Source organism: Suricata suricatta, chromosome 7 (assembly GCF_006229205.1).
Source record: "Suricata suricatta isolate VVHF042 chromosome 7, meerkat_22Aug2017_6uvM2_HiC, whole genome shotgun sequence".
Classification (NCBI taxonomy): Eukaryota; Metazoa; Chordata; class Mammalia; order Carnivora; family Herpestidae; genus Suricata; species Suricata suricatta.
The window spans coordinates 143,842,201-143,866,913 of NC_043706.1; the positions used below are offsets into that span (position 1 = coordinate 143,842,201).

The 24,713-nt window shown below is 52.2% G+C and overlaps 1 protein-coding gene across 1 annotated transcript in view; it reads left to right on the forward strand.

Annotated features, from left to right (window-relative positions):
* The window catches only part of AFDN (afadin, adherens junction formation factor), a 94,694-nt gene that overhangs the window by 46,317 nt on the left and 23,664 nt on the right, over nt 1-24,713 (forward strand). The window contains exons 18-22 of the mRNA XM_029943272.1: nt 4,298-4,563; nt 5,817-5,960; nt 7,295-7,493; nt 10,842-10,945; nt 13,308-13,394. Coding sequence (XP_029799132.1) covers nt 4,298-4,563; nt 5,817-5,960; nt 7,295-7,493; nt 10,842-10,945; nt 13,308-13,394 — 800 coding nt within the window. The remainder of the gene's footprint in view (nt 1-4,297; nt 4,564-5,816; nt 5,961-7,294; nt 7,494-10,841; nt 10,946-13,307; nt 13,395-24,713) is intronic.

Consider the following 24,713-nt stretch of genomic DNA (forward strand, 5'->3'; position numbering starts at 1 on the left):
GAACATCATCCAAAACATCAACTCTATAGAGTTGCACTCTATAGTGGCACTAAATTCCTATCTTTCAGTAATCACTCTAAATGTAAATGGATTAAATACTCCAATCAAAAGACATAGGATATCAGAATGTGTAAGAATGTATAAGAAAATAAGACCTATCCATATGCTGTCTACACTACTTATTTTAGACCTTATGACACCTGCAGATTGAAAGTAAAGGGATGGAGAACCATCTATCATGCTAATGGTCATCAAAAGAAAACCAGAGTAGCCATATTTATATTAGACAAACTAGATTTTAAAACAAAGACTATAACAAGAGATGAAGAAGGGCATTATAACTAAGGGGTCTATCCACCAAGAAGAGCTAACAATTGTAAATAGACACCCAATTGGGACCACCACAATATATAATCAATTAGTCATAAACATGAATTCATTGACAGTAATACCATAACAGTAGGAGACTTCACCTCACTTAACAGCAATGGACAGATTCTCTAAGCAGAAATCAACAAGGAAATAATGGCTTTGAATGACTGGACCAGATGGACTTAACATATATTTGGAACATTTCATCCTAAAGCAGCATTTCATTCTGTACATTCTTGAGTACACATGGAACTTTCTCCAGAATAGATCCTGGGTCACAAATCAGCCTTCAATAAATACAAAAAGATCAAGATCATACCTTGCATATTTTCACACCATAACACCTATGAAACCTGAAATGAACCACAAGGGAAAAAATTGGAAAGACTACAGATAGTTGGAGATTAAAGAACATTTTGCTAAAGAATGAGTGGGTTAACCAAGAAATTAATGTGGAAATTAAAAAGTAATGGAAATCAATGAAAATGAAAACATGACAGTCCAGAGCCTCTAGGATACAGCAGAGACAGTCATAAAAGGGAAGTATATAGCAATCCAGGCCTTCCTAAAGAAAGAAGAAATGTCTCATATACAGGTAAAGGCAAGCTGGAAAAAGAATAGCAAAGCCTAACGCCAGCAGAAAAAGCAAAAGAATAAAGATTAGAGCAGATATCAATGATACTGAAATCAGAAGAACAGTTAAATAGATCAATGAAACCAGGAGCTGATTCTTTGAGTTAACAAAATTGACAAACCCTATCCAGATTTATCAAAAAGATGAAGGAAAGGACACAGAGAAAATCACAAAGAGGAAAGATCACAACCAACACCACAGAAATGCAAACAATAATAGAATGTTATGAGCAATTATATGCCAACAAATTGGGCAATCTGGAAGAAATGAACAAATTGCTAGAAACATAAACTACAAAAACTGAAACAGGAAGAAATAGAAAGCTTGAACAGACCCATATCCATTAAAGAAATTGAATCAGTAACCAAAAATCTCCCAACAAATAAGGGTCCAGGGCCAGATGGTTTTCCAGGGGAATTCTACCAAACATTTAAAGAAGAGTTAACGCCTGTTCTCTTGAAGGTATTCCAGAAAACAAAAATGGAAGCAAAACTTAAACTCCTTCTATGAGCCCAGCATTACCTTGATTCCAAAAGCAGGCAGAGACACCACTAAAAAGGAGAACTACAGACCAATTTCCCTCATGAACATGGATGCAGAAATTCTCAGCAAGATACTAACAAAGCAAATCCAACAATATATAAAAAGAATTACTCACCATGAACAAGTGGGATTTATTTCTGGGTCGTAGGGCTGGTTCAGTATCCACAGGTCAATCAGTGTGATACATTAATAAAAGAAAGGATAAGAACCACATGATCCTCTGAATAGAAGCAGAGAAAGCATTTGACAAAACACAGCATTCTTTCGTGACTAAAAGCCATCAAGAAAGCAGAGGAAGCATGAACATACCTCAAGATCATAAGGGCCGTATATGGAACACCCACAACTAATATCCTCAATGGGGAGAAACTGAGAGCTTCCCCCTAAGGTCAGGAACACAGCAGCAATGTCCACTGTCACCACTGTTGTTCAGCATAGTGTTGGAAGTCCTAGCCTCAGCAATCAGACAACAAAAAGAAAAGGCATTCGAATCAGCAAGGAAGAAGTCAAACTTTCATTCTTTGTAGAAGACATGATACTCTATCTGAAAAACCCAAAAGATTCCACCAAAAAAACTGCTTAGAACTGATACATGAATTCAGCAAAGTCACAGTATATAAATCAGTGTACAGAAATCTGTCACATTTCTATACACCAATAATGAAGCAGGAGAAAGAGAAATCAAGGAATAGATCTGGTTTACAGTTGCATCAAAAACCATAAAATACCTAGGAATAAATCTAACCAAAGAGGTGAAAAATCTGTACACTGCAAACTATAGAAAGCTTATGAAAGAAATTGAGGAAGACACAAGAAGTGGAAAAACATTCCACGCTCTTGGATTAGAACAAATACTGTTAAAATGTTGATACCACTCAGATCAATCTAGGTATTCAATGCAGTCCTTATCAAAATAACGCCAGCATTCTTCTCAGAGCTAGAACAAACAATTCTCAAATTTGTATGGAACCAGAAAAAACCCCAACTAGCCAAAGTAATACTAAAAAAGAAAACCAAAGCTGAAGGCATCACAATTCTGGACTTCAAGCTGTATTACTATGCTCTAATCATCAAGACAGTATGGTACTGGCACAAGAACAGATACTCAGATTAATAGAATAGAGAACCCAGAAATGGACCCACAAACATATGGCCAACTAATCTTAGACAAAGCAAGAAAGAATACTCAATGGAAAAAACACCATCTCTTCAGCAAATGGTGTTGAGAAAACTGGACAGCGACATGCAGAAGAATGAACCTGTACCATTCTTTTACAACATACACAAAAATAAACTCAAAATGGATGAAAGACCTAAACCTAAGATTGGAAACCATCAGAATCCTAGAGGAGAATACAGGCAACAACTTTTGGGCCTTGCCCAAGCAACTTCTCACTTGACGTGTCTTTAGAGGCATGGGAAACAAAAGCAGAAGTGAATTATTGGGACCTCATCAAGATAAAAAGCTTCTGCACAGCAAAGGAAACAATCAACAAAACTGAAAGGCAACCAATGGAATTTTACAAGATACTTGCAAATGACCAATCATATAAAAGGTTAGTATCCAAAATCTGTAAAGAACTTAAAGTCAACACCCAAAAAACAAATAGTCCAGTGAAGAAATGAGCTAAATACATGGACAGTTTTCCAAAGAGGACATCCAGCTGGCTAACAGAGACATGAAAACATGCTCAACATCACTCATTATTAGGGAACTACACATCAAAACCACAGTGAGGTACCACCTCACGCCTGTCAGAATGGCTAAAATTAACAACGCCAGAAACAGCGGATGCTGGTGAGGACGTGGACGAAGAAAGGGGAACTGTTCTGCACGTTGGTGGGAACGCAGATTGGTTCGGCTACTTTGGAGAACAGTATGGAGGTTCCTCAAAAAATTAAAGATAGAACTACTTTACAACCCAGCTTGCACTACTAGGTATTTATCCAAAGGATACAAAAGTGCTGATTCGAAGGGACATGTGCACCCCAATGTTTATAGCAGCACTATTAACAAAACCAACGTATGGAAAGAGCTTAAATGTCCATCAGCTGGTTAACAGATAAGGAAAATGTGCTATCTGTGTACAGTAGAATATTACTTGGTGATGAAAACGAGTGAAGTCTCACCATTTGCAACAACATAGATGGAAAGAGAGTTGTTATGCTAAGCTAAATAGGTTAGGCAGAAAGACGTCATGTGATTTCACTCATGGTGGAATTCAAGAAACACAACAGATGAACGTGGGGAAGAGAAGGAAAAATAAGGTAAATAGGCAGATTATAAGAGACTTAAATACAGAGAACAGACTGAGGGTTGCTGCAATGGAGGTGGGTGGGGGGTGGGCTAGGTGGGGGATGGGCATGGAGGAGGGCGCTTGTTGGGATGAGCACTGGGTGTTGTATGTGATGAATCACCGGGTTCTTCTCCAGAAACCTCTACTACACTCTGTGTTAACTAACTTGGATTTAAGTAAAAAAGTTTTTCAGAATCTCCTGTCCAACATGGGTTTTTGAAAGTAGAGCACACAAAAAGCATTCGCACACCCCAAAGAAGCAGCTCTCACTCTGGTCTGTCGTGCTTTTTCAAAAAGTCTCGGAGAGCGCACTCCTGTGCGTGTGGTCACCACGACCCTGGGGCTGCTGCCTGTCTGCAGAGGCCGGTATTTTAAATGGGACGAGCTTTGGTTGCCTACCTGCCGTCCCCTGCGGCGCGCCGTCGGCTCACACGCCCGTCTCTCTGCACAGATGACGTCCTGCACACGCTCACGGGGGCCATGTCGCTGCTGCGCCGCTGCCGGGTCAACGCCGCGCTGACCATCCAGCTCTTCTCACAGCTCTTCCACTTCATCAACATGTGGCTCTTCAACAGGCTGGTGACCGACCCCGAGTCGGGGCTGTGCTCCCACTACTGGGGGGCGATCATCCGCCAGCAGCTGGGACACGTGGAGGCCTGGGCGGAGAAGCAGGGCTTGGAGCTGGCAGCCGACTGTCACCTGAGCCGGATCGTGCAGGTGGGCTGAGCCGCTGCTCCCTTGCGCGGGTTCCTTACACAGTCTCGAATTCTGCCCCAGGTGAGAACCTGGATTCAGCAGAACCTCAGCGAACCCCCGTGGGGGTTTTGCCTGTTTGTGCACAGATGAAGAAACCGTGCTGTGCTGGCCTGTCGGGGTCACGGTCACAGAGCACCGCGACTGTGGTGCTAGGGCCGCAGACACGTCTCACAGTTGAGGAGGCTGGAAGTCCAAGGTCAGGGTGTCGGCAAGGTGGTTCCCTGCCTTGTTTTCCCTGTGTGCGTGTGTCTCAAATGTGTACTGGCAGGACACCAGTCATGGTAGGCCTGCCGTCCTCCCTTCTTTCCATGACGAGCCATCTCCTGGAAGGTCCCCTTCTGACGTAACAGTGAGGGCTGCAGCCTGTGAACCTTAGGGGACACCGTTCAGCCCACAGCAGGCTGTGACCCGTAGCGTAAATGTCCTTCAGAGCTGCTTTTTCCTGAGACCAGTAGGTGTATTTCATAGAAGTCCTTCCTGCAAGATGGATTCCAGGTTAAAACAGGGTAATGGTTTGCTCTGCAGCACACCCAGTGAGGCGAGCCCGAAGCGAAGCCCGTAGTAGGTGCGCAAAGGGTGAAGAGAAGGGTCTGAGTGCAGCACTCGGCAGTCACCACCTCCCTCCTGAAGGACAGGGGCCCCGAGAGGCGCACACCACTGTCCCCGGGAGCCCTCGAACGGCCAAGGGCGGGAAGTGCGGCTCCACAGTCGAGGGGACGAGGACCCACAGCCTCAAACCAGACTTTGATCATCACAGGGGAGACGTCTGGTTTCCTCCGTTTCTCAGTCTCTTTTAAAGTAACTTAGTGCGGCGGAGGCTGCGCCCCTCCTCCCGGTGTTGCAGGGGCTGCTTCCAGGAAGGCCCGGTGCAGCGCGACCACGTTCAGACCCCAGAATCGGTTACCGGAATGGTTACGTAAACGTTTAAATTTCTCAGAATTTTTTAAATGTTTTGTGAATGTAAATGATGGAATGCTATTTACATTTCTGTATTTTAGTAAAATGTAAAAAACATATATATATTTCAGTTACATTAAGAAGACTTCTAAAACCCTTACCAGACGGTGTTTTTCAGGTCAATGTTAATAGAAATGTGTTTACTTAAAAACATTCTGTTTCAAAGTGACACTAGCAGGTTCTTATGGATGTCAGTGCTCTGTGCCGGGGCGTAAACTCTGCTGAACCGCCTCTCCGGTTATCTGCTCTTCCACCAGGCGACCACATTGCTCACGATGGACAAATACGCTCCCGAGGACACCCCAAACATAAACAGCACCTGCTTTAAGTTAAATTCACTGCAGCTTCAGGCCTTGTTACAGAATTACCACTGTGCGCCTGACGAGCCCTTTATCCCCGCGGTGAGTGAGGCCCCGCGGGACCCGCCCCGTTTGCACGGGGAAATTTCAGTTAAAAAAGGCTGGGGGGTGGGGGGTGGCTTTCAATAGTTAACCTTCTTAACAAATACGCTAATGTGCTTAATCATCTCAGAAGGTGATCTTCGTTGACGTAACCGTTGGGGTTCAGTACAAGAAGTAGAGACTGGGGGCGCCTGGCGGGCTGGTCAGTTAAGTTTCCATCTCTGGGCTTCAGCTCAGATCATGATCTCATGGTTCGTGGGTTCGAGCCCTCTGTTGGGCTCTGCACTGCCAGTGTGGAGCCTGTGTGGGATTTTCTTTCTTCTCCCTCTCTCTGCCCCTTACCCGCTTGTTCTCACTTTCAAAATAAATATTTTTTTAAAAAGTAGAAACTTTATAAGCATTTAAAATGGAGAGGGATTTATTTCAGGGAAATTAGGTTTTCAGAAAGATGGAAGGACAGGGTAGAGGGAGTGGAGACGTCACCGGGGCTCACGGGCTCGCTGCTGGGACGTGAGGCTCAGGCCCATGTGCCACCTCACATGCCCACACGTGCTGCCGATAGCACGCATCGCTGGTACGAACCCCGTTTTGGCACCCGTGCCTCCCGATAGAAGCCTGACCCGCGGTGTGCACCGCAGCCGTGTCGTCACAGCGGAGGCCAGTCCGCTCGCTGCAGGCGCCCAGAGTGGGGCACGGACCCACCTGAAGGACTGAGTGGACGCCAAGGAGAGACGTGCACGGAGCAGCACAGCGCATGGCCCTGCGGTGCAGCCGCCCTGTGCGCGGGGGACGAGTCGGGCCGGAGCCCACGCAGCACGCCTCCGTCTTCAGACAAGATGGCGCATCTATGGCCACTCGGGCGCGGGGAGCTGACCGAGGGTCCGGGGCAGGGAGGCCTCTGCTCCTCGAGCCGGTGCCCTCGCTCCCCGAGGGCTGCGAGAGCGTGGTTTTGTCCCCACTCTACCCTCACCCTCGTGTACGCCGTCCCTGTCATTGACTGTTCTGCAGAAATAGGCTTGTTAGCAAACAGGTGTTAACAGATTGCAAGGAAAAAATGATTACTCGTGTAAAGAGAGGAAAAAACCATTTTCTCATGACTGAGTAATTTCTTTTTAAGGCTGCAGCTGATTTGAGATTAATTAGTACTGTCTCGGGTCCTGTGTTAAAAGCACGTACCCCGCTCGTGCTCCCTGACTGCAGACGGTGGTGCACGAGGCCGTCCGTCTGCCCCCCCGCCACGGCCCTGCCCCAGCGCGCGGCCACGCTCACGAGGACAGGAGCTTCCTGCGCAGGGCCGGCCGCATGTCTTCTCACCCGCACCCGCTTCCCTCCAGGACCTGATAGAAAACGTCGTGGCCGTGGCTGAGAACACGGCGGACGAGCTGGCGCGCAGCGACGGGCGGGAGGTGCAGCTGGAGGAGGACCCGGACCTGCAGCTGCCCTTCCTCCTGCCGGAGGACGGCTACTCCTGTGACGTCGTCCGGAACGTTCCCAACGGTCTGCAAGAGTTCCTGGACCCTCTGTGCCAGAGAGGTGAGTGGCCTGGCTGTGCGTGCAGAGTCCAAGCGAGAGTCGGTTGTCCTGCGCTCTCCCGTGGCGGTCCACCTGTGCCAGGCCCCGGGAGGGAGGTTCCACGGCGACAAGGGGGTGGAGCTGTCCGGCCACAAGCTCTCACGGGTGTGCCGTGGCCCGCCCAGGGCACTGGCGGTGCGCACGCGGCCTCGAGTCTGCTGGGCTGGTAGGGAGGACCTTTGGTTGCTCCTCCCTTGGGTTTTTGTGAACCTGGAACAGAATGGTCCCTGGGTGGTGATGTGGCCGCCATGCCAGAGCAGCACAGGGTCTGGGATCGGGACGGTGTGAAGTGTGACCCCAGCCTGTCCCCTGTAACGTCCCATCTGTGAAATGGGCACAAGGACGGAGTGCCCCCTGTGGGATTGTCGTGAGGCCTGAGCAGGCGCTCTTGGCGGAGGCTGCCCCCTGCCCCCTGCCCACCCGTCCCTGCCGCGTGCTGTCGGCCGGGCTGCAGCCGTCTCGTCCCCGTCTCCGGGCGGCGTGTCCCCGGCCCCTCCTGCGCCTTCTCACGTGTGGTGCTGCGAGTGGCTGGACTGAGCGCACGTGCACCTGGAGCATGAAGTTCAACCACATTCCAGTCCCAGCTGCTGCTTTTGTGACATGGAGCCCAGAGGAGAAGAAAGATGGATTCGAACTTCAGGAGGTCATTGAAACAAAAATAATAATAGCAAAGTTAAGCTTTTACGTCCATCACTATATAAATATAGTGCGATTTTTGATTTTACTGAATGTTTCACGTTACAATGCATAGATTTTCACGTCTTTACAGATTTTGATGGTTTAGGTTTTTTCATTTTACAAAGGCTGCTGCTTATAACAGAAGGTGAAGTGTGTGTACACCCACCTGCAGGTGTGGCTGGAGGGCCCCGCCCCCGCCCCGGTGGAGTTGATGTTGTCAGCTCAGGGAGGCAGAGGCCCTGCGGCCTGTGCTGCTTGAAGGACCCGCTGCGGAGGACGCAGGGGCGGGCCCAGGCCCCGCGGTGGGCGGGGAGGAAGGGGTCCGGGCTCCAGCTGCTTAAGAAAGCCGCGCTCCGGCTCGGGGGTCTCGGGGATCCTGCCTCTGGCACCCCACCCATCAGCCGCATTTCCCCAGCACGCACACACCCAGACCTCCTCCTCCCCGCCGCCCCCTCGGCCAGGCAGCCGGCCTGCCCCAGCGTGGCCCCGGCCCTCCAGGACCAAGGACACCAGTGGCCGAGCAGGATAGCCGCCCCTGGGCCGTCTCGGTTCCTGACCTCATTGTCAGTGTGGAACGCGAGGCCTGCATCCACACGGGCGCCCCGTGCCTTGCTCCCTGCTCCTGCCACCTCACGTGCACGCGTGCTGTCCCTGTCACATCCCCGTCAGGCCGCCCTCCTGCTCACACCGTGGCCACTGTCCCCACAGGCGGCTCTGTGCTGTGCTGGCAGCGCTGTGCTGCGCGCACACATCTGTCCGGGGTCGTCGGGGTCCAGGGTCCGGCTGCTGGGCGTCCAGGGCTCAGCGACCGGCGCTTGTCGTGAATCCCTGTGAAGGAGTCCGGGGGACGACAGAGTTGCGTCTTCAGGTGTGCGTGTGGCTCGTGGCGTGGCGGGCACGTGCCGGAGAGGGGCTCGCCGAGCCGGGGAGGCTGCAGGCTGGCCCTGGTGGCGAGGTGCACTTCGCGCCTCTCCCTGCTGCTCCTTGAATGATGGCCTTTGGGCCACACGTGACATTTCATCGAGGCCTCGGTGCCCCGCCTCGTTTCCTCTATGTTAGCTGACAACACGGCCTGTCACACAGACGCCTGTAAAGGACTCACAGAGAACTGGGCGTTTTCTTTCATGACATCAGTGGTTTTGAATCTTCATGCTCAATTCTTTGTAAGCCAAAGAAAGAACTGTTGTGTGCTCTCCGTCTGTGTTCCTTTTGTTTTGTTGTGTCCCGAAGCTCTTCCTGCTCCTCTCTGTGGGAGAAGCTGTACAACCAGCGCGCGCTCACACCCGCCCGAGATGCGTCCCTTAAGCGGGGAGCAGAGACCATCTCCTCACGCCCGAGCCCGCCTTGTTGCGGACCCTGATGTGTGAACAAATAAGAAAAGGAGTAAAATTGTTAACTTCAAAATCGTGCTAATTGATTACACATTATTACGATTCCCTAAAGCAGGGGAGAGAGAAGTTGTAGGTCATATTTTAATGAAACTGGATTCAACCAGTGATTTACCAAAAAAAGAAAAAAGGAAAAGACCATAAGTTTATATCTTTGTCTTAACCAAGTAATCGGCATCTCCTTTTCCCTTTACGGCAAAAAAGTCCTAAGCGCCCGAAAATAAGAGCCATACTTTCCTTGCTGGCAGAATCCTAGCGGGAGGGTGCCCGCCGGCGTGTCCCCAGGGAGCACCGCCGAGAAGCACACGGCGTGCTCTTCAGGACCGCCAGCTGCGGATTCGAGACCTCTGTGGAGAGACTTGCAGGATCGTGCAAGGCCTCTGTGATACTTTGTCAGGAAATTTCTGGGAAACCCAAAATAAGATCTCACTGGAGAATGACATAATTTGAATTGAAAGGCCTAGTTTTGTGAAGGTACCCCTTGTTTATGGTGGGAATAGCAGAGATGCTCTTCAGAACATTATAAAATGACTCTTAAGATTGATTTGTGAGACCTTTAAGTGGCTCGGAAGGAAATGTGGACACAGAGTTATGAGCGGGGCCCGTCCTCCTGCAGAGCCACCTCGGGGCTCACCTGACACCCTGGCCGTCCCCAGTCCGCCTGGCGTCTGGCTGCGGGCGCACACCTGCATTGGCGCTGTCCCCGGGCGCGCTCTGCAGAGTGGAGCACACCGGTCAGCAGGCTTCGAAGGGGGGCAGCGCAGGTCAATCATTTCTCCAAGAAGTAAGGAGAGAAGTTCTTTGGAACAAAGCAGAACGGGAGACATTGGTCACTTTCCATCTTGGTGTTGAAATTCCATTAGACCAAAACAGATGATTGTAAATCGCTGCTGATCTAATTCCGAGAGCGGATAAAAGTGCAGAGGAACAGAAATAAATGATGTTATGAGCTCGTCAGCATTCGATGCTTGATGTGGCTTCCCTTTTTGAAGATTTTGTTTGCTTCTTTTTTTTTAATGTTTACATATTTTTGAGAGAGACAGCATAAGCAGGGGAGGGGCAGAGAGCGGGGGACACAGAATCCAAAGCAGCTCCAGGTTCAGAGCTGTCAGCACAGAGCCCAACGTGGGGCTCGACCTCACAGACCACGAGACCATGACCTGAGTGGCCCAGGCAGCCCTTGAAGATCATGTTTTGACACGCTTTACTTTTCAGTTTTGTAATTTGCCTGTTTTCTCCTCAGGGTTTTGCAGGTTAACTCCTCATGCACGGTCACCAGGTACTTGGACGATATACTTTGAAGGAGCAGATTATGAGAGCCATCTTCTGCGTGAAAACACGGAGCTGGCAAGTACTGTGGGGGCGGGCGGGACGGAGACAGACCTGTGTGCCTTATGGCCCGAGAACGTAACGCACACTCCTTCCGCGAGGACAGTGATCACTGTTGGATAAGAAAAAAATTAAAAAAAATTTTTTTTAATGTTTATTTTGAGAGAGAGAGAGAGACAGAGTATGAACAGGGGAGAAGCAGAGAGGGAGGGAGACACAGAATCTGAAGCAGCTCCAGGCTCCGAGCTGTCAGCACAGAGCCCGACACGGGGCTCGAACTCACAAACCGTGAGATCATCCCCCGAGCCGAAGTGGGACGCTTAACCGACTGAGCCCCCCAGGCGCCCTGAAAAATTTTAAATTGCTTCTAATTTTTAGAGTCTGTTTCTAAGTACTCTCCATACCCAGTGCAGAGCTCACCGGCAGCCCCGAGGTCAGGAGGCGCAGGCCCCACCCACTGAGCCAGCCAGGCGGCCCTAAAATCACCCTGATACCAGTTTTATTTAAAAATCTGAAACTGTGGTTTATATATTTTTTCTGTGCTTTGTACAGTTTTGTCCATAAACAAATGGTTCTTTTAAAAACGAAGAATATTTTTACTCACAGCTGTACCGGCCTTCATGTTAATACGTGTTTTAAAAACATATTATTATGATAACTTTCATGAGTTTTATTAGAAAATGTTTTTCTTTGGTGAAAATATTCTCTTATAGCTGGGCCCCCCTTGTGTTAAGTATGTATCCAGTCACTTCCTGGGAAAGCGCGGTCGGCCCGGGGGAGCCTCTGCTCTGATCCCTGCGCGGGCTTCCGAGCAAGGAAGGCAGTTCTCCAGCCCTGACCCCGTGGCGGCAGCCTGCGCCTGCCTTGCACCGGTGCTGACCAGTCTGCGAGTCACATCCGAGTCCAGAAAAAATAGAAACAAATGGCATTTTTCCTCCTTCAACTTTTGTTGAGTTTCTCACTTAAATATTTTTCTGTCATTAACAGTTTCATCTTTTAAGCCACTTCAAGGTTCAAAGGAGCAAACAAACGTGACCATGCTTTCGTCACGATTCCTGTGGGTAGGGGGTTGCGGGCGTGACCCGTGATGAGCCGTGGCCATTGATGCACCTGCTGCCTGTCCCCGCCCGGAAGGCATGGAGCAGGCCCGTGCGCCTGAGCTGGGTCATGCACTCTGGTGTGTGAGCAAGGCCCTGAGTCCTGCAGGCTCTCTCGGCTGTGAATCAGCCTGTTGTATATACAGTTCCTAAAAAAACGTGGATTCGCACAAAGCGGTAATACTCACCTGAAAGAAAGAGTGTCTCGTGTCTCTGGTGCATTGAATTCAAAGCAACGTGTCACTGTGGCTCAGCAGCCACTTCCTTCAGAGGCGAGCCTGTGTCCCCAGCACGTGCCTCAATGGACAGTTGGCCTGTGACTGCTGACGCTGCGCAGTCTGATCCGAGTGACAGCAGTTCCTGGCTCCCACAGTTTCTAGAAGAGACGTCCCTTTGTGGATGAGACCAGGGATTCCCCACCCTCCTAGTGGATTCAGAGAGCCCTCAGGAGGTCCCCGATCTTAAGCTAAAAAAAAAAAAAAAAAAGTAACCTCACCCATTCTTTCTTGTTTTCCTTAAAGCATTCTCTGACCTTGGTCTGAATTAGCAAGCCATATACGTGATTACCACTGGTTGGCCAGGTGCCTTCGTACTTCATGTATTTAATTAATTAGATTATCCCATATGTGTCTGCACTGGTAATTTTCTTCTTAAGCTCTGTTTCTCCTCTGGGTGAGGGGCGACGTGTGCATGGCACGTCCCTGCAGTGGGTGACTTCCCTTTCTCCTTCGGTTACGGGAAGAGAACTGCCGTGTCTCGCTGAGCCATGACGTAGCTCCTTCGGGTCTGGTACCCAACAAGGAGGGTTCAAGGAGTGACACAGTGCTCTGGGCACCATGGCGGCGTCCTGTGGCTATCAGGTGGCCACTAAGATAAAGTCACAGCTGCATCTTCCCAAGAGACGGGGATGCACTGTTACACCTCTTAGTGGCTTGTCTCCCCGTGTGTGGTGTAAAACACTTAGTGATTTATTTTGCAAGGTTAGAAAGTAAAGCTGTAACTGGATTTTTCTAATCTGATAGCAATGGAAGTTTAGTTTTGTTGTAGAAGTTAAGCTCTTTAAATAATGTGTAAGCAGCACGTACCGACGTGAGTGTTGACACTTCCTTTACCGGCCGCCCGCCTGCGGAGTGTCCGTAGTGCCTGACTGTTCTTCCTGCCCGCCCTCCCCCCTCCTCCATCCCATGTGCCCAGCGCGCAGGGCCCCTGCGTGGCTCAGGAGTTGGCGAGCCTGGAAACGCTTCATTTCAGCCTTCAGACAAACCTTTGTTTTCATTCTCCAGGCTCAGCCTCTGCGGAAGGAACCCGAAATAATCACTGTGACTCTCAAAAAGCAAAACGGAATGGGCCTCAGCATCGTTGCAGCAAAGGTAGGACGGAGTTGGCAGCGTGCTAGTGGGCACACCGCATTCCTGAGACCTTGAATCAGCTGTTGGCCGCGGTGGGGCGCGGGGGCGAGTGCGTGCTCAGTCCTGTCCGCAGCGCTGGGCGCCTTGAACCGAGGGCTGGCCCCCTGCTCCTGTGTGACGCGGAGCTGCGGGGCGTCTGGCCTCGACGTGGGGCAGCCGACACTCCTGGGGAGCAGGCTGAGGGGCAGCGTGACGCACCACGACAGGCAAGCCCCCCCACCCCCACCCCCACCCCCCAGTGGGAGGAGGACGATTTCTGGGTCTCGCACACGTTCAGAGCAGGGCTTGAGGCGCACAGGAGACTCGCGGTTCCCACGTCCAGGGGCCCCCTGCCGAGGGCCTGGGGCCGTCCTCGCCCTGGGCTGCCGCTGGCTCTCCAGGGGCGCATCGGGAAGGAGGTGCGCTCCCACCGCAGAGTGAGCACTGTGAAAGGGCCTGGGAGCAGCGGCTGGGTCCCTGGAGCCCCGCCCTGCACTGCCAGCGAGGGTGGGGTGCGCCCCTGCTGCTCTGGGGAGTCGGGGAGGCTTGATGGAGTGAGGGCTTTGCACAGAGAGACGAGAGGGACATGGGGGAGCCGGCGTCCCGGGACGCCATGTCGTGGAGGGCTGTGCTGTAAGGACACACAGGGGAGCCTGGAGCCTCGGGGCCGCGGGCTGGGGGTCAGCGCGAGGCGAGCCCCCCGCTCGTGCGTGTAGAAGGTGCCTCCTGGGGCACCGCAGTCCCCCTCTGACGTGCCGGCTTACCTGGGTCACCCGAGATGGGCCCTGGGCTCTCGGCCCAGCTCTGCGTCCAGAGTGCCTTGCCCCTGACGGCCGTGCTTGTGGGCCAGTCTGGACTGTTCCCATCTAACAGACCCGCCGCTCAGAACGTTGAGACGTGAGTGGGAAGGTATCAGAGGCAGACTGTTTCCTCTTTCCCACCAGCTGAGTCCGACGCCGTGTTTAGGGGGAAATGTTAGGATAAAAATGACCTTGCAACAATCAGGTATACAGGAAGCTTCAACGTGTGTGTGTGTAAGTGTGTAAATCCTCTTTCAAATACTCTTCTTGCTCGAGATTTGAAATACTAATCCGTGGGGGGGGTAGGGGCATATCAGTGTTTCCATCTTTTCCAGCTGAAAAAATTAGGGCCTCCGTCAGGACAGACCTGCCTGTCTGCCCCCACGCAAGCGTCTCCGATCCTCTCTGGCACTCTGCCGGGGGAAAGGACGGGCATCGTCCGCACAGGGAGCCCTCCTCGGGCGCCCGCCCTCTCCCTGGCTGGCCCCCAGCCCCCCTTCGGGCGGTTCGGTGGCTCCCTGCACTTGGTCGCCTCTTCTGAGCACCTGTGCATCCTGTGTGCGTTTGTGTTCACGCAAGGAAGCAGCGGAAAACCCTGTTCCCTCCGCGTAGTCAACACAAAGTACTTTCGTCGTAAAAATGGAAACGACTCTGGAATCCTTGCTGTTACAGAAGTATTTGTGGTGTGGAACCAGTGACTGAGTCCCGCTAGCCTCACGTAGTTTGGGAATATGCAGGATTTAGCTTCGGGGTAAAACCGTGATCTCAAGATGAGGTCTTTTGTTACTTTCGTGGATGTTAAAATAAACTTAACAGGGAAGTGGTTACTAATTGTTAGGGTAATACTTCTCCCAAGAGGGACTGTTGAGTGCCTGTTAGGTGAAAATAGAGTATAAGTTTCACTTTTTCATCTTTACATCTCTAGGCTTTTGTTGTTGGTATTTTCTATACTAAGACATTTTAAAAACAGAAATTTATAGAAGAAAGTGGAAAATACCCATGTTAGTATTTTTAACTGGGATATGGGACTTCTTGGGAGTTAGGAAGAATGCAGAAGTTAGCTAGACATCCAAGGTCAGCCTTTTACCCCCCACAGCCAGCAAGGAGTGCGCGGCCTGGACTCGCGTCCTCAGCAGAGCAGCTGACTCCTGGTGTCTGAAATAAGTGCGCTCCCCTCCCCCCCCCTTCTCGTGTCGCTCCTGCCACAACCTGTGGCCCCTGGGAGCGGGGCCAGAAAGCAGCGAGCCGGAGAGGAGCTGCCAGGCCCCAGGGCGGGGGTCCCTTTCCTAAATGAGAAGGTGGCCTCCTCTCCAACATTCCAAGCATTCCAACACTCTTCTTGTTTCTGGTCTTTTTAAATAGTTTCCACAGTGAAAGTATAAATTTAGAACTGGAAAAAAAATGAGTTTCTTGAAGGGATTCCAGATTTAATGCTAAGGTGGTTAACCCATCAGCTTATAAAATAGATTTAGTAAAGTGAAGCAGGCACCTGGCTCGTGTTTTCTTCTCCCACCGAGCCTGTATCGTCCGTACCTTTGATCACATGAGGGATGAGGCAAAACAGTGTGAATGAGCGGACGGCATCAGAGGGCAGTGTTGACCCGGGGCTGCTTACTGGCCGTCGGCACACCAGTGGGGGGTGGACATCAAGGACGGCCTCCCTGAGGAAGTGCCTGTTGAGCTGCCACTCGGAGGGCGAGCGGGTGCTGGGTGGGTGGCCGGCCATGTGCGGAGGCTATGTGTGTGCCCAGGGCCCAGCAAGGGGGGCACAGGAGGGGTGAGGTGAGGCTGCTTCTCGGAGAGCGGAGTCGTCCCCCTGCGGGGGCCTGGGGCCCAGGTGGTAAGTGTTCTCTGCCGCGTGGGCCGTGTGGCCTGTGCCACAGCACACAGGGTCCAGCCCGGGTGGGAGAGCAGCCGCGGGGTGGTGGTCGGTGGGGGTGTGTGGCTCTGTCCCGCGGACACTTAGCAGAGCCTCTGAGGTCCTGACGGAGTTGTGGGTCTTGTTACAGGGAAAAGAAGTCGCCACTGAAGGGGCTCGAATGAAGGTGGAGGTGAGCGGAGAGTGCCGCTCTGCGCCAGCACGGGCTCGAGGGGCTCAGCGGTGCGGCCGAAGGGGCGGGGCGGCCGGAGCCAGGGGTCTCCTCCTCGTGTTCTCGAGAGGGAGGGGGTGCGGGTGGAGACGGCGGCCGGCCAGCCCGAGGCATGTGCTGTGGAGCAGTGGGACCTTCGCTAGCCACTTTGGGGTCAGGCACTTGGTCTTAGTCACTGCTACAGGGCTGGTAGTTTCTCCCGCGTCACGGGTGCTCATACTTGCTGAGTGACGGCTGTCCTAGTGGGCGAAAGTCGCCGCGGATGCCCCGTGGTCATCCCCGGCCATTGAGCAGGTGGCAGCGGCACTTCCTGAAAGCAGGGCAGGGGGCAGGGGGCGCGGCAGCGAGAGCGTCAGGTGTTCAGCTCTGAACGTCGGGTTAGAGGTCGGGGATGCCTGTTCGGCTAGACGAGGGAGCGTACTGCGTGGCGCGGGGGCGCATGCAGGTGCGGGGGACGCGGAGCCAGAGAGCGGTGTGGACGGCAGCTCACAGACGCTCTCAAGGACGGAGCTCCGGGAGCGTGGTCTGCCGACTGGCTGGCAGCCGCTGTCCGAGGCGGGAGTATGACCTCGAAGCCTGGTCGTGGCAGGAGACGGCGCCTCGCCCATCCCGGGCACAGCGGCTGCCTGCTCCCACTTTGTCACCTCTCTGGGGCTTGGAACAGAAGGCTCAGCAACAGAAATCACGAGTCCTTTAGTTTACATGTAGCCCAGGTCTACGTAGATTACAGCAGATTTGTTTTTGAGATTTCGGGGGTGTACTTTAAGTGCAAGGCAGGCCAGCATGGAGCGAGCGGAGCCACGGAAGGGGTCGGACACCGCGCTGTCGTGTGTCATTCCGTTCTCTCTGCGTGTTCCGCACACGAGAGCCTGCGGGCCTCCCTGGTCAGCTCTGCCCCTGGTAATTCTTTCTTGTGTCCGCGTATTTTGTTTTTCTGTCAGCTGTTGTGGTCTTTGTATCTGGCAGAGTCTGTTTTTGATTTTTCCCCTAATTAGCGTGTGGCTCGCTGCTGTGAGCCTGGGCGATGTTTTGATGTTCAGCTCCCTGACACGCCTGCCACACTGCAGCTCAGTTTTATGAGATCCAGATGATTTGGACAGTGTGTGTGTGTGCCGTTCACTTTTTCAGAATGTTGCTTTGGGGAAGTCTGGCGGACTCCTTACTCATCTAGGGGACAGCACAATGCTTCCTGTTTAATTTGGAGTTTTTAAGATACAAACAATTCCCTCTTTATTTTTCTAGCTTTTTTAAAAGTTTAATAAAGTACAAAGTGAATGAAAATCAGAGCTGAGTGGTTACGTAAGAGTCTGAATGTGGCATTGGTTCCAGCCCGTGCTGGTAAATGCCATACAGTGTCCTAGCGTCCGGCTCAGAAGCGTGCTGTCCGCATCTTGACGGAGCAGCTGGGGTGGTTGGTCCGGGTCTTGACGGAGCAGTGGGGTCAGTTGCTGTTGAAAACGGAGCGGAACAGACAGTTCTGTTGGAGAAGTCGCCGCAGCTCTAGATGAGAATGTGGTTCTCTGTTGTCGGAAGGACAGGATCAGTGGTGAGTTTCTCTGGGTGCCGCCGCGGAGGTGGGTGTTCTGGTGCCAGGACTCCCCTGGGATGCCTCCGAGAACGTGCTTTCTCATGGGAACTTGTTCAAACCTGCCGGTAATTAACGTGCTCATGACGCAACCAGGGAACTTAGCTTGTAATTACACGGAGGTCTGTTGCTCTGTATTTTAATGTTGTACATTCTTGAGGTTCATAGAAATACAAGGTTTCTACATGCTTTTTGTACAGGGGAAAAAACCCATGAATTTAATCCTGCTGGTCGTGATATGGTGAACAGAGCTGGAACTAGTGGGAACTGCCGTGTGATTTGCGGAGGACGTTACAGGAGGAGCCGCCATGTAACAGCCTTTGGCCCCTTAGGTGGCAGTTACCGTGGGCTTCTCCGAAACCCACGCTCGCTGGGAACGGACGTAAGAGTGACAATTTTCGAGGTGCATAGGATGCTTTATTTTATTTGAAAATGATTGATCGGAGAGTGTTTTTGAGGTGTTCTAATGTATGCTTTTAGACCACACACATTTCAAGTTTTAAAATCTTAACGTAACTAGCTTAAAACTGAACACGCAGACGGCTCTCCTGCGCCTGAAGGAGGAGACGGCGAGAGCACGGTTGCTGCCGACCCTTCTCGCCGCGCGAGGAGCGAGTGTCAGGCACGAGCCACGCTCTCATCCCTCGAGGGCCCGAGCCCTTCGCGCCTGTGCTCTTCCGTGTCCTTAACGGGGCCGTGGGCGAAAGACGAGGTCCGAGAAATGAGCTCAGGAAATTCTTGGTTCCTTTTTAAAATCAGTCTCAAAGTATGCAGTGTGGCCGCATTTTCTTCCATGGAAATTCCAGAAGTAATTTTCCGTTAAGTTCTATGAAATGACCAGTGCCCTGCGTGGCTGCTGTTCATGAATTTGGAAGTAATATTTTATACTTTTGTTCTCAAAGCAAAATAGAAAATTAGTTTTACCTATTTTACAAAGAAATGGTCTAAGGCTCGTATCTTGGGTTGACAGAGTTGCCAGGTTCTGTTTCAGCACTAAGGCAACATAATAGAACATGACACGTCAGTCCTCCACAGCAGAACCGCTTCCCCGGGGGGCCCACAGGGCGAGCAGGGTCGGGGTGCGGCCCACAGGTGCAGAGCCCCGTGTGAGGAAGGCTCGGGGGGCCAGCCTCGCCCGCTTGCTCCCAGCCAGGGCCTGGGAGTCCGGACGCCTCCTGCATGTCCGGGTGCAAAGCGCTCTCCCTGCCGGACCCCGGCGCCTTTGCTCCGTGCCATCCAAGCACACACCACATTTTGCCTGTGATTTTTGGGGATCCACGGACCTCCTGCTGCTCATCTTGAGGGGCCCACCTGGGAATCTCCTGTTTTGTTCATTCCCTTCTTTTTACACAGAGAGAAAGGGCAGGCGTGCTGTGTTTCGTTTGCTTTCTGTGCAGAGGGCACCATAGGCACTGCGTCTGGAGCCCGGTGTAACAGAGGCCAAGTTCATGGCACCAGATCTGTCCCGGAGTAGCGGGCACCCAGCACATTCTTCCAGGGTGCTGAGGGTACAGCGTGTATCAGGCACAGATCTTAAAACTGATTATTTCAGAATTAAGGTAATTCCAAGAAGAGAGAGCTATACAGTGTTTTTAAAACTCTAATCTGAATTTTAATATTTTATGAATCAGAACTCCTTCTTGGCTGATGAGAAAAGAGCGGCTTCAGACACCAAGAAAGGAGTGTGAGGGCAGAGCGTAGGACGGAACGTCCTGATGAGTTTTCAATCCTGCGGGGCCCTTAGGGTCCTCTCGGCCCGCTATTGTTCTGGAACCTTCAGCAGAAAGCCCAGACTGTGTCTCCAGCCCTGGGAACAATAGCCTTGACTCCGAGCTGGCTTGTCTTCCTTCCTCCCCTGCAGCCTTTTTTTTTTTTTTTTTTTGATTGTGTGGGGACGATGTTTTCCTGCTGTTAGTCATCTCTACCCCCCGCGCTCTCCGGTCGTCACTGAGCATCTGGGTTCTGGGCTCGTCCCTGCTGAGGTCTGTGCCTGCGCGAGGTCTGTGCCCTGGGCCTTCCCGAGGGTGCTCTCGCCGGCCGCACCCACACCAGCCTCTTCCCCGAAGCCTCTCCTCAGACGCGTAAGCAGTTGGCCCGCGGGCATGCGCCCCATCCTGCCCCGTCCCATCCCGGGGGGTCGCCGTTCCTGCCCCCCTCGTTCTGTTTGGGAGCCTTTTTTGCTAACTTCCCACCGTCCCTCTTCTGCCCCTTTCCACCGGCGAATCCCAGTGCGCTTCTGCGTCGCCTCTCCCCTCCACCCTGCCCTCCTCTCCTTGCTCTCCAGCCCCTTCTTCCCGTTCTCCAAGAAAGAGGACGGGGTCAGGGTGCGCTTGAAGATCACAGGGGTCAGAGTCCCCGGGGGGGTTAGCGCTCCTCTAAGCAGCCTCTCGGGGGACTGACCCGCTCCCGCCCCCTCTCTGTGGTCCCCGCGCAGCTGGACCACGGCCTGCGTCGGCCCGTCTGCCACCCTCGGGGCAGGTGCACTCCTGCTGGCGGCACATTGGCTTCTCAGCACTTCCATCAGTGCCACAGTTGTATCGTGAGATTCGTAATTCCTGAAGACCTTTTTGAAAAAACTATTTTTTAATGTTTGCTTATGTTTTAGAGAGAAAGGGAGACAGAGTGTGAGCGGGGAGGGGCAGAGACAGAGGGAGACACAGAATCCGGAGCAGCTCCCAGCTCTGAGCTTCAGCACAGAGCCCGACGTGGGGCTCGAACCCACAAACTGTGAGATCATGATCTGAGCCAAAGTCAGATGCTTAACCTACAGAGCCCCCCAGGTGCCTCCAGAAGACCCTTTTTAGGAAGGAATTTGGTTTGTTAAATGGGGAATGAGTAATTCTGAATGATTTTGCTTAATCTTTTAAGTTTACAAATAAAAGACTAAAAATAAGTAATAGCTTCAAATACCAGTTTAGGTAGCTTTAAACAAGTAATTCTGAAAATTAGTGTTTACATTTTCAAAAGTTTATTCGTTTATTTAGAGAGAGAGAGAGAGAGTAAGCACGTGCTAACGGGAGAGGGCCAGAGAGAGAGGAAGAGTGAGAGAGAGCACAGAGCCCGACGCAGCCCTCGAGCCCATCAACTGTGAGGTCGTGACCTGAGCTGAAGTCGGACGCTTGACCGGCTGAGCCGCCGAGGAGCCCCGGGCCTTTTACATGTAATGCTCACTCTGGCCGTGGTTGGAAATCAGGGTGTCTAATGTCATGTATGAAAGAGTTCCTATTGTGGTAAAACTCCTATTTTTACCCAGTTACCTGCATAGCTATAAATTTATTGCTAGTACCTGTGGTCACTGATAATATATATACCATAAAAATCCATAGTTGTTGAGGAGTGCTGTCCAGTAGAATGTAAGCCACGCAGATGAAATTAAGTGGTCTGTTAGCTACACTAAAAACTGTGAAATTAACTTTAGTAATGTGTTTTGTTTTATATGACACATCCAAAATGTTATGATTCCAACATGTAGTGAATACCAGTCATTAATGTGATATCTTAGATTTTTTCCCATACCAAGCTTTTGTGTATGGGTATATTTTCTACGTAACACACATTTGTTTGCTCAGCCACATTTCACGTGCTCTGTACTGCCACAGGTGGCCTGCGGCGGCCCTGTCGGACAGCACGCTTTTTAGTGTTTAATTACATTCTGCCAACATTGGCAAAGCTGTTTCTTTGCCTTCCTGTGATTGGCTTTGGCTCACCTGTGCATGCTGTTAGGACAGATGTGTCACATCGGTACATAGCAGCAAAACCTCTGGACCCCATGCAGGGACCCACCTGAAAGTTCAGTCTTCTTGGGCTGGGCCAGTGTGCACGTGACTGTGCAGAAATAGGACAGAAGTTACGTGGTGTAGTGCTTCTGAAGTGAAGGTGGTTTTATACAACTTTTATCATAGTCTGTAATGTTCTTATTTTTATGCACATGAGGTGGGCCGGTGGTGAGAGAGCTCCATGCAGGTAGAGAGAGCTCCGTGCAGGTAAGGAGTTACTGCAGCCCAACACGGGGCCAGTCGGCCTTGGTGCCTCCCCAGAGCAGACCTGTCCCCAGTGTGAGCAGCTCGGGCAGTGTGAGGCAGCCCCCGCTGACCCCCGTGTCAAGCCTGTCAAGGTGGACGTTCCAGGCCAGGGCTGCTATGGCCTGATGGAGAAACTGGGCCCCTTAGGGGGGCCAGACAGTGTTGGGGTTGAACATAACTACCCATCTTGGTTTTATATAAACATACACACGTACACACGTGTGTATGTGTGGCTCGAAATTCTTTCTGTTGTTTTATTTCTGGGTATTCGTCTGTAATTTTTTTTTCTAAAATAACGACTAGTGGAACTGCTCATTTCTCCCTATAGCAGTATGTGACTCTCAGTGGTTTATGGCCAGTTTGTAACTGTGAGCTGCACGTGCAGTACTAGAAAGGAGTTGAACAGGCAGAGGTGGGAGGGGCCAGGGTCGAAGCAGGGAAGGCAGTGGGTCCGAGGAAGAGAGCTCGTGGAACAGGCCATGGAAGAGAGTGAACACGGCAGCGGCTTGCGGGGTGTGGGCAGGGCGGCGGGTGCCAGAGAGGACACCTCTACGTAAGTAGCACAAGGTCGAGACCACGTTAGTAGGAAGACTCAAATGCCAGCCAAAGTGTGGATACTTGTTTAGAATATTCAGATCCAGATCCTTGTGTATCACCTTCCCCCAAGAGTATGGTTTTTAATGTTGACTTAATTACAGTCCACCTAAAAAAAAATTTTTTTTTAATGTTTCTTATTTATTTCTGAGAGACAAAGAGGCAGCGCGAGCAGGGGAAGGTGAGAGAGAGGGAGACACAGAATCCGAAGCAGGCTCCAGGCTCTGAGCGGTCAGCACAGAGCCTGACGCGGGGCTCGAACCCACGAACTGTGAGATCATGGCCTGAGCCGAAGCCGGACACTTAACCGACTGAGCCCCCCAGGCGCCCCGAAAGCCCACTTTTATGGCCAGCCTTAAATAGGTCTTTGCGAAGCCTGCGGGCTTTCCGGATCGAGGTCTCCTAGAGGCATCGTCTCATCATTCGTCAGATGAACACCTTCTCTGACTAGCAGACACACTGACAAACTGAGCTGGGAATTAAAAGATGTGATTACAGCTTAGAATTTAGGTAAATTCTCATCATGTAAGAAAATAATGCCACTTCTTTAATGCTATGCCTCTCGCATCATCCATTACCTGACAGCTACGGATTCAAGTGCTTCTTCCGGAAATCGCACACGTGGTGCCATAGGCAGAGACACTGAGGGTCCCTAACTTTAATCCTGCAGTGTCAGCAGTGTGCTGTCACCAGCAGGCCCCTCAACAAGATGCTGACCTTCGTCCCAGCGGGTTTTGGGAGTGAGGAGTGAGCACGCTGAGGGGTGCATCAGGCAGTGGCCAGGGAAGGCGCCTGGAGCACAGGACGCAGCGGCCGCTCCCAGAGCGTCAGGGAGGGAAGCCCTGTGTCTCGCCCGCCCGTCGTGGGGAAGGTGGGCGGGTGGCGAGTGGGGGCAGATGAGCCCAGGATCGGCGGCGAGTAGGCAGGCAGGACGCATCAGGTGTGGTGTGCGGGAACGAAGAAATGGGATGGGGCGGGGCGGGAGTTATGATATGGATCGGGTGTAGGGTGCTGCCGGGGCGGGGACGCGAACCCGGGTCCAGACGCTGCGGCGCTTGTCAGCCAGCCTCGGGTCAGGAGCCTGGACAGGGGCGCGCTTCCAGCAGGGGCTCCTGTGGCCGGTCAGTCACGGGCGGGCTTGCCGGGACTGTCTGATGTGGCCGGTCCTGCTGGGGTATTTCCAGCCTGACTCTGTGAGAGCCAGCCGCACGTGGGCGGGGACCTGGCCGTGGGAGGAGGCGGCGGGCGCCTCCCCTGCGGTTCCCACGGAGTCCGCCAGAGCAGGGCAGGTCTGACTTGTTCCGTGGCCCAGCCCCGTGAGCCAGGAGGTGGAGAGCCTGCAGTGACACAGGTCACGGTGACTGTGGAACGGGGACTCGCCCCGACCAAGAACGTTTCGGGTGTCTGAGCGGGCTTGTGGCCGAGGGGGAGCAGACAGTGGTGTCCTTGTTTTCTCTGACTCTGTCTAGTGGCCGTAGAAAGTTCTCTTCCACTGCGTCGAGTACGTGATGCTTAGGAAGCATGCCAGAAATGGGGGAGGAGGTCTTGATTTATTCTTTAAGATGTGTATGCATGTCACCGTTAGTAAAAATACTCTGTTATTAGCATTATTGCTAAATGGTTTTCTTTTTGAAGACCGTCATCATTGAGTATCTGCACTTGGTCTCAGTCAGGAGGCTGCGAAGTGATGGTCATGAGTCTCTGAAGGACCATTGTGACTCTCCACGTCACAGGTCCTCCCCATCCCCACAGGTGACGTGCCTGTCCCGGCCGCCTGTTGGCTGGAGCACAGAGAGGGGCGGAGCAGGGCTTTGGAACCCGTTTTCACAAACAGTCCGGCCTCGGGTGCTGTCCAGGACGGTGCTGTGCACCGTTCGCGGGGGCGGTGGGGGGAGCCTCGCAGCCCCTGGGTCCACGTTAGTGCTCGGCAGCTGCAGAGAAAAGTACCCGAGGACACCAGCTCTGGGAGGCCAGGGTGTGGCGTGAGCCAGTCGGGGCCGTGCGTACAGCGCCCAGGGCAGTGGGAGCGTTTAGCGAGGGACTGTCGAGTGGATGGAATTGTCACGTCACACAGCCGAGGTGCTGAAGTAGTCTCAGTCACTGATGATGTCCAAGTATCGAACGTCCTGAAAACACCACTTATTTACACCCGGGGGCCCCCGTGTAACAGACGGGGGCAGGCACGGGGCTGTCTCTGAAGTAATTTCTCA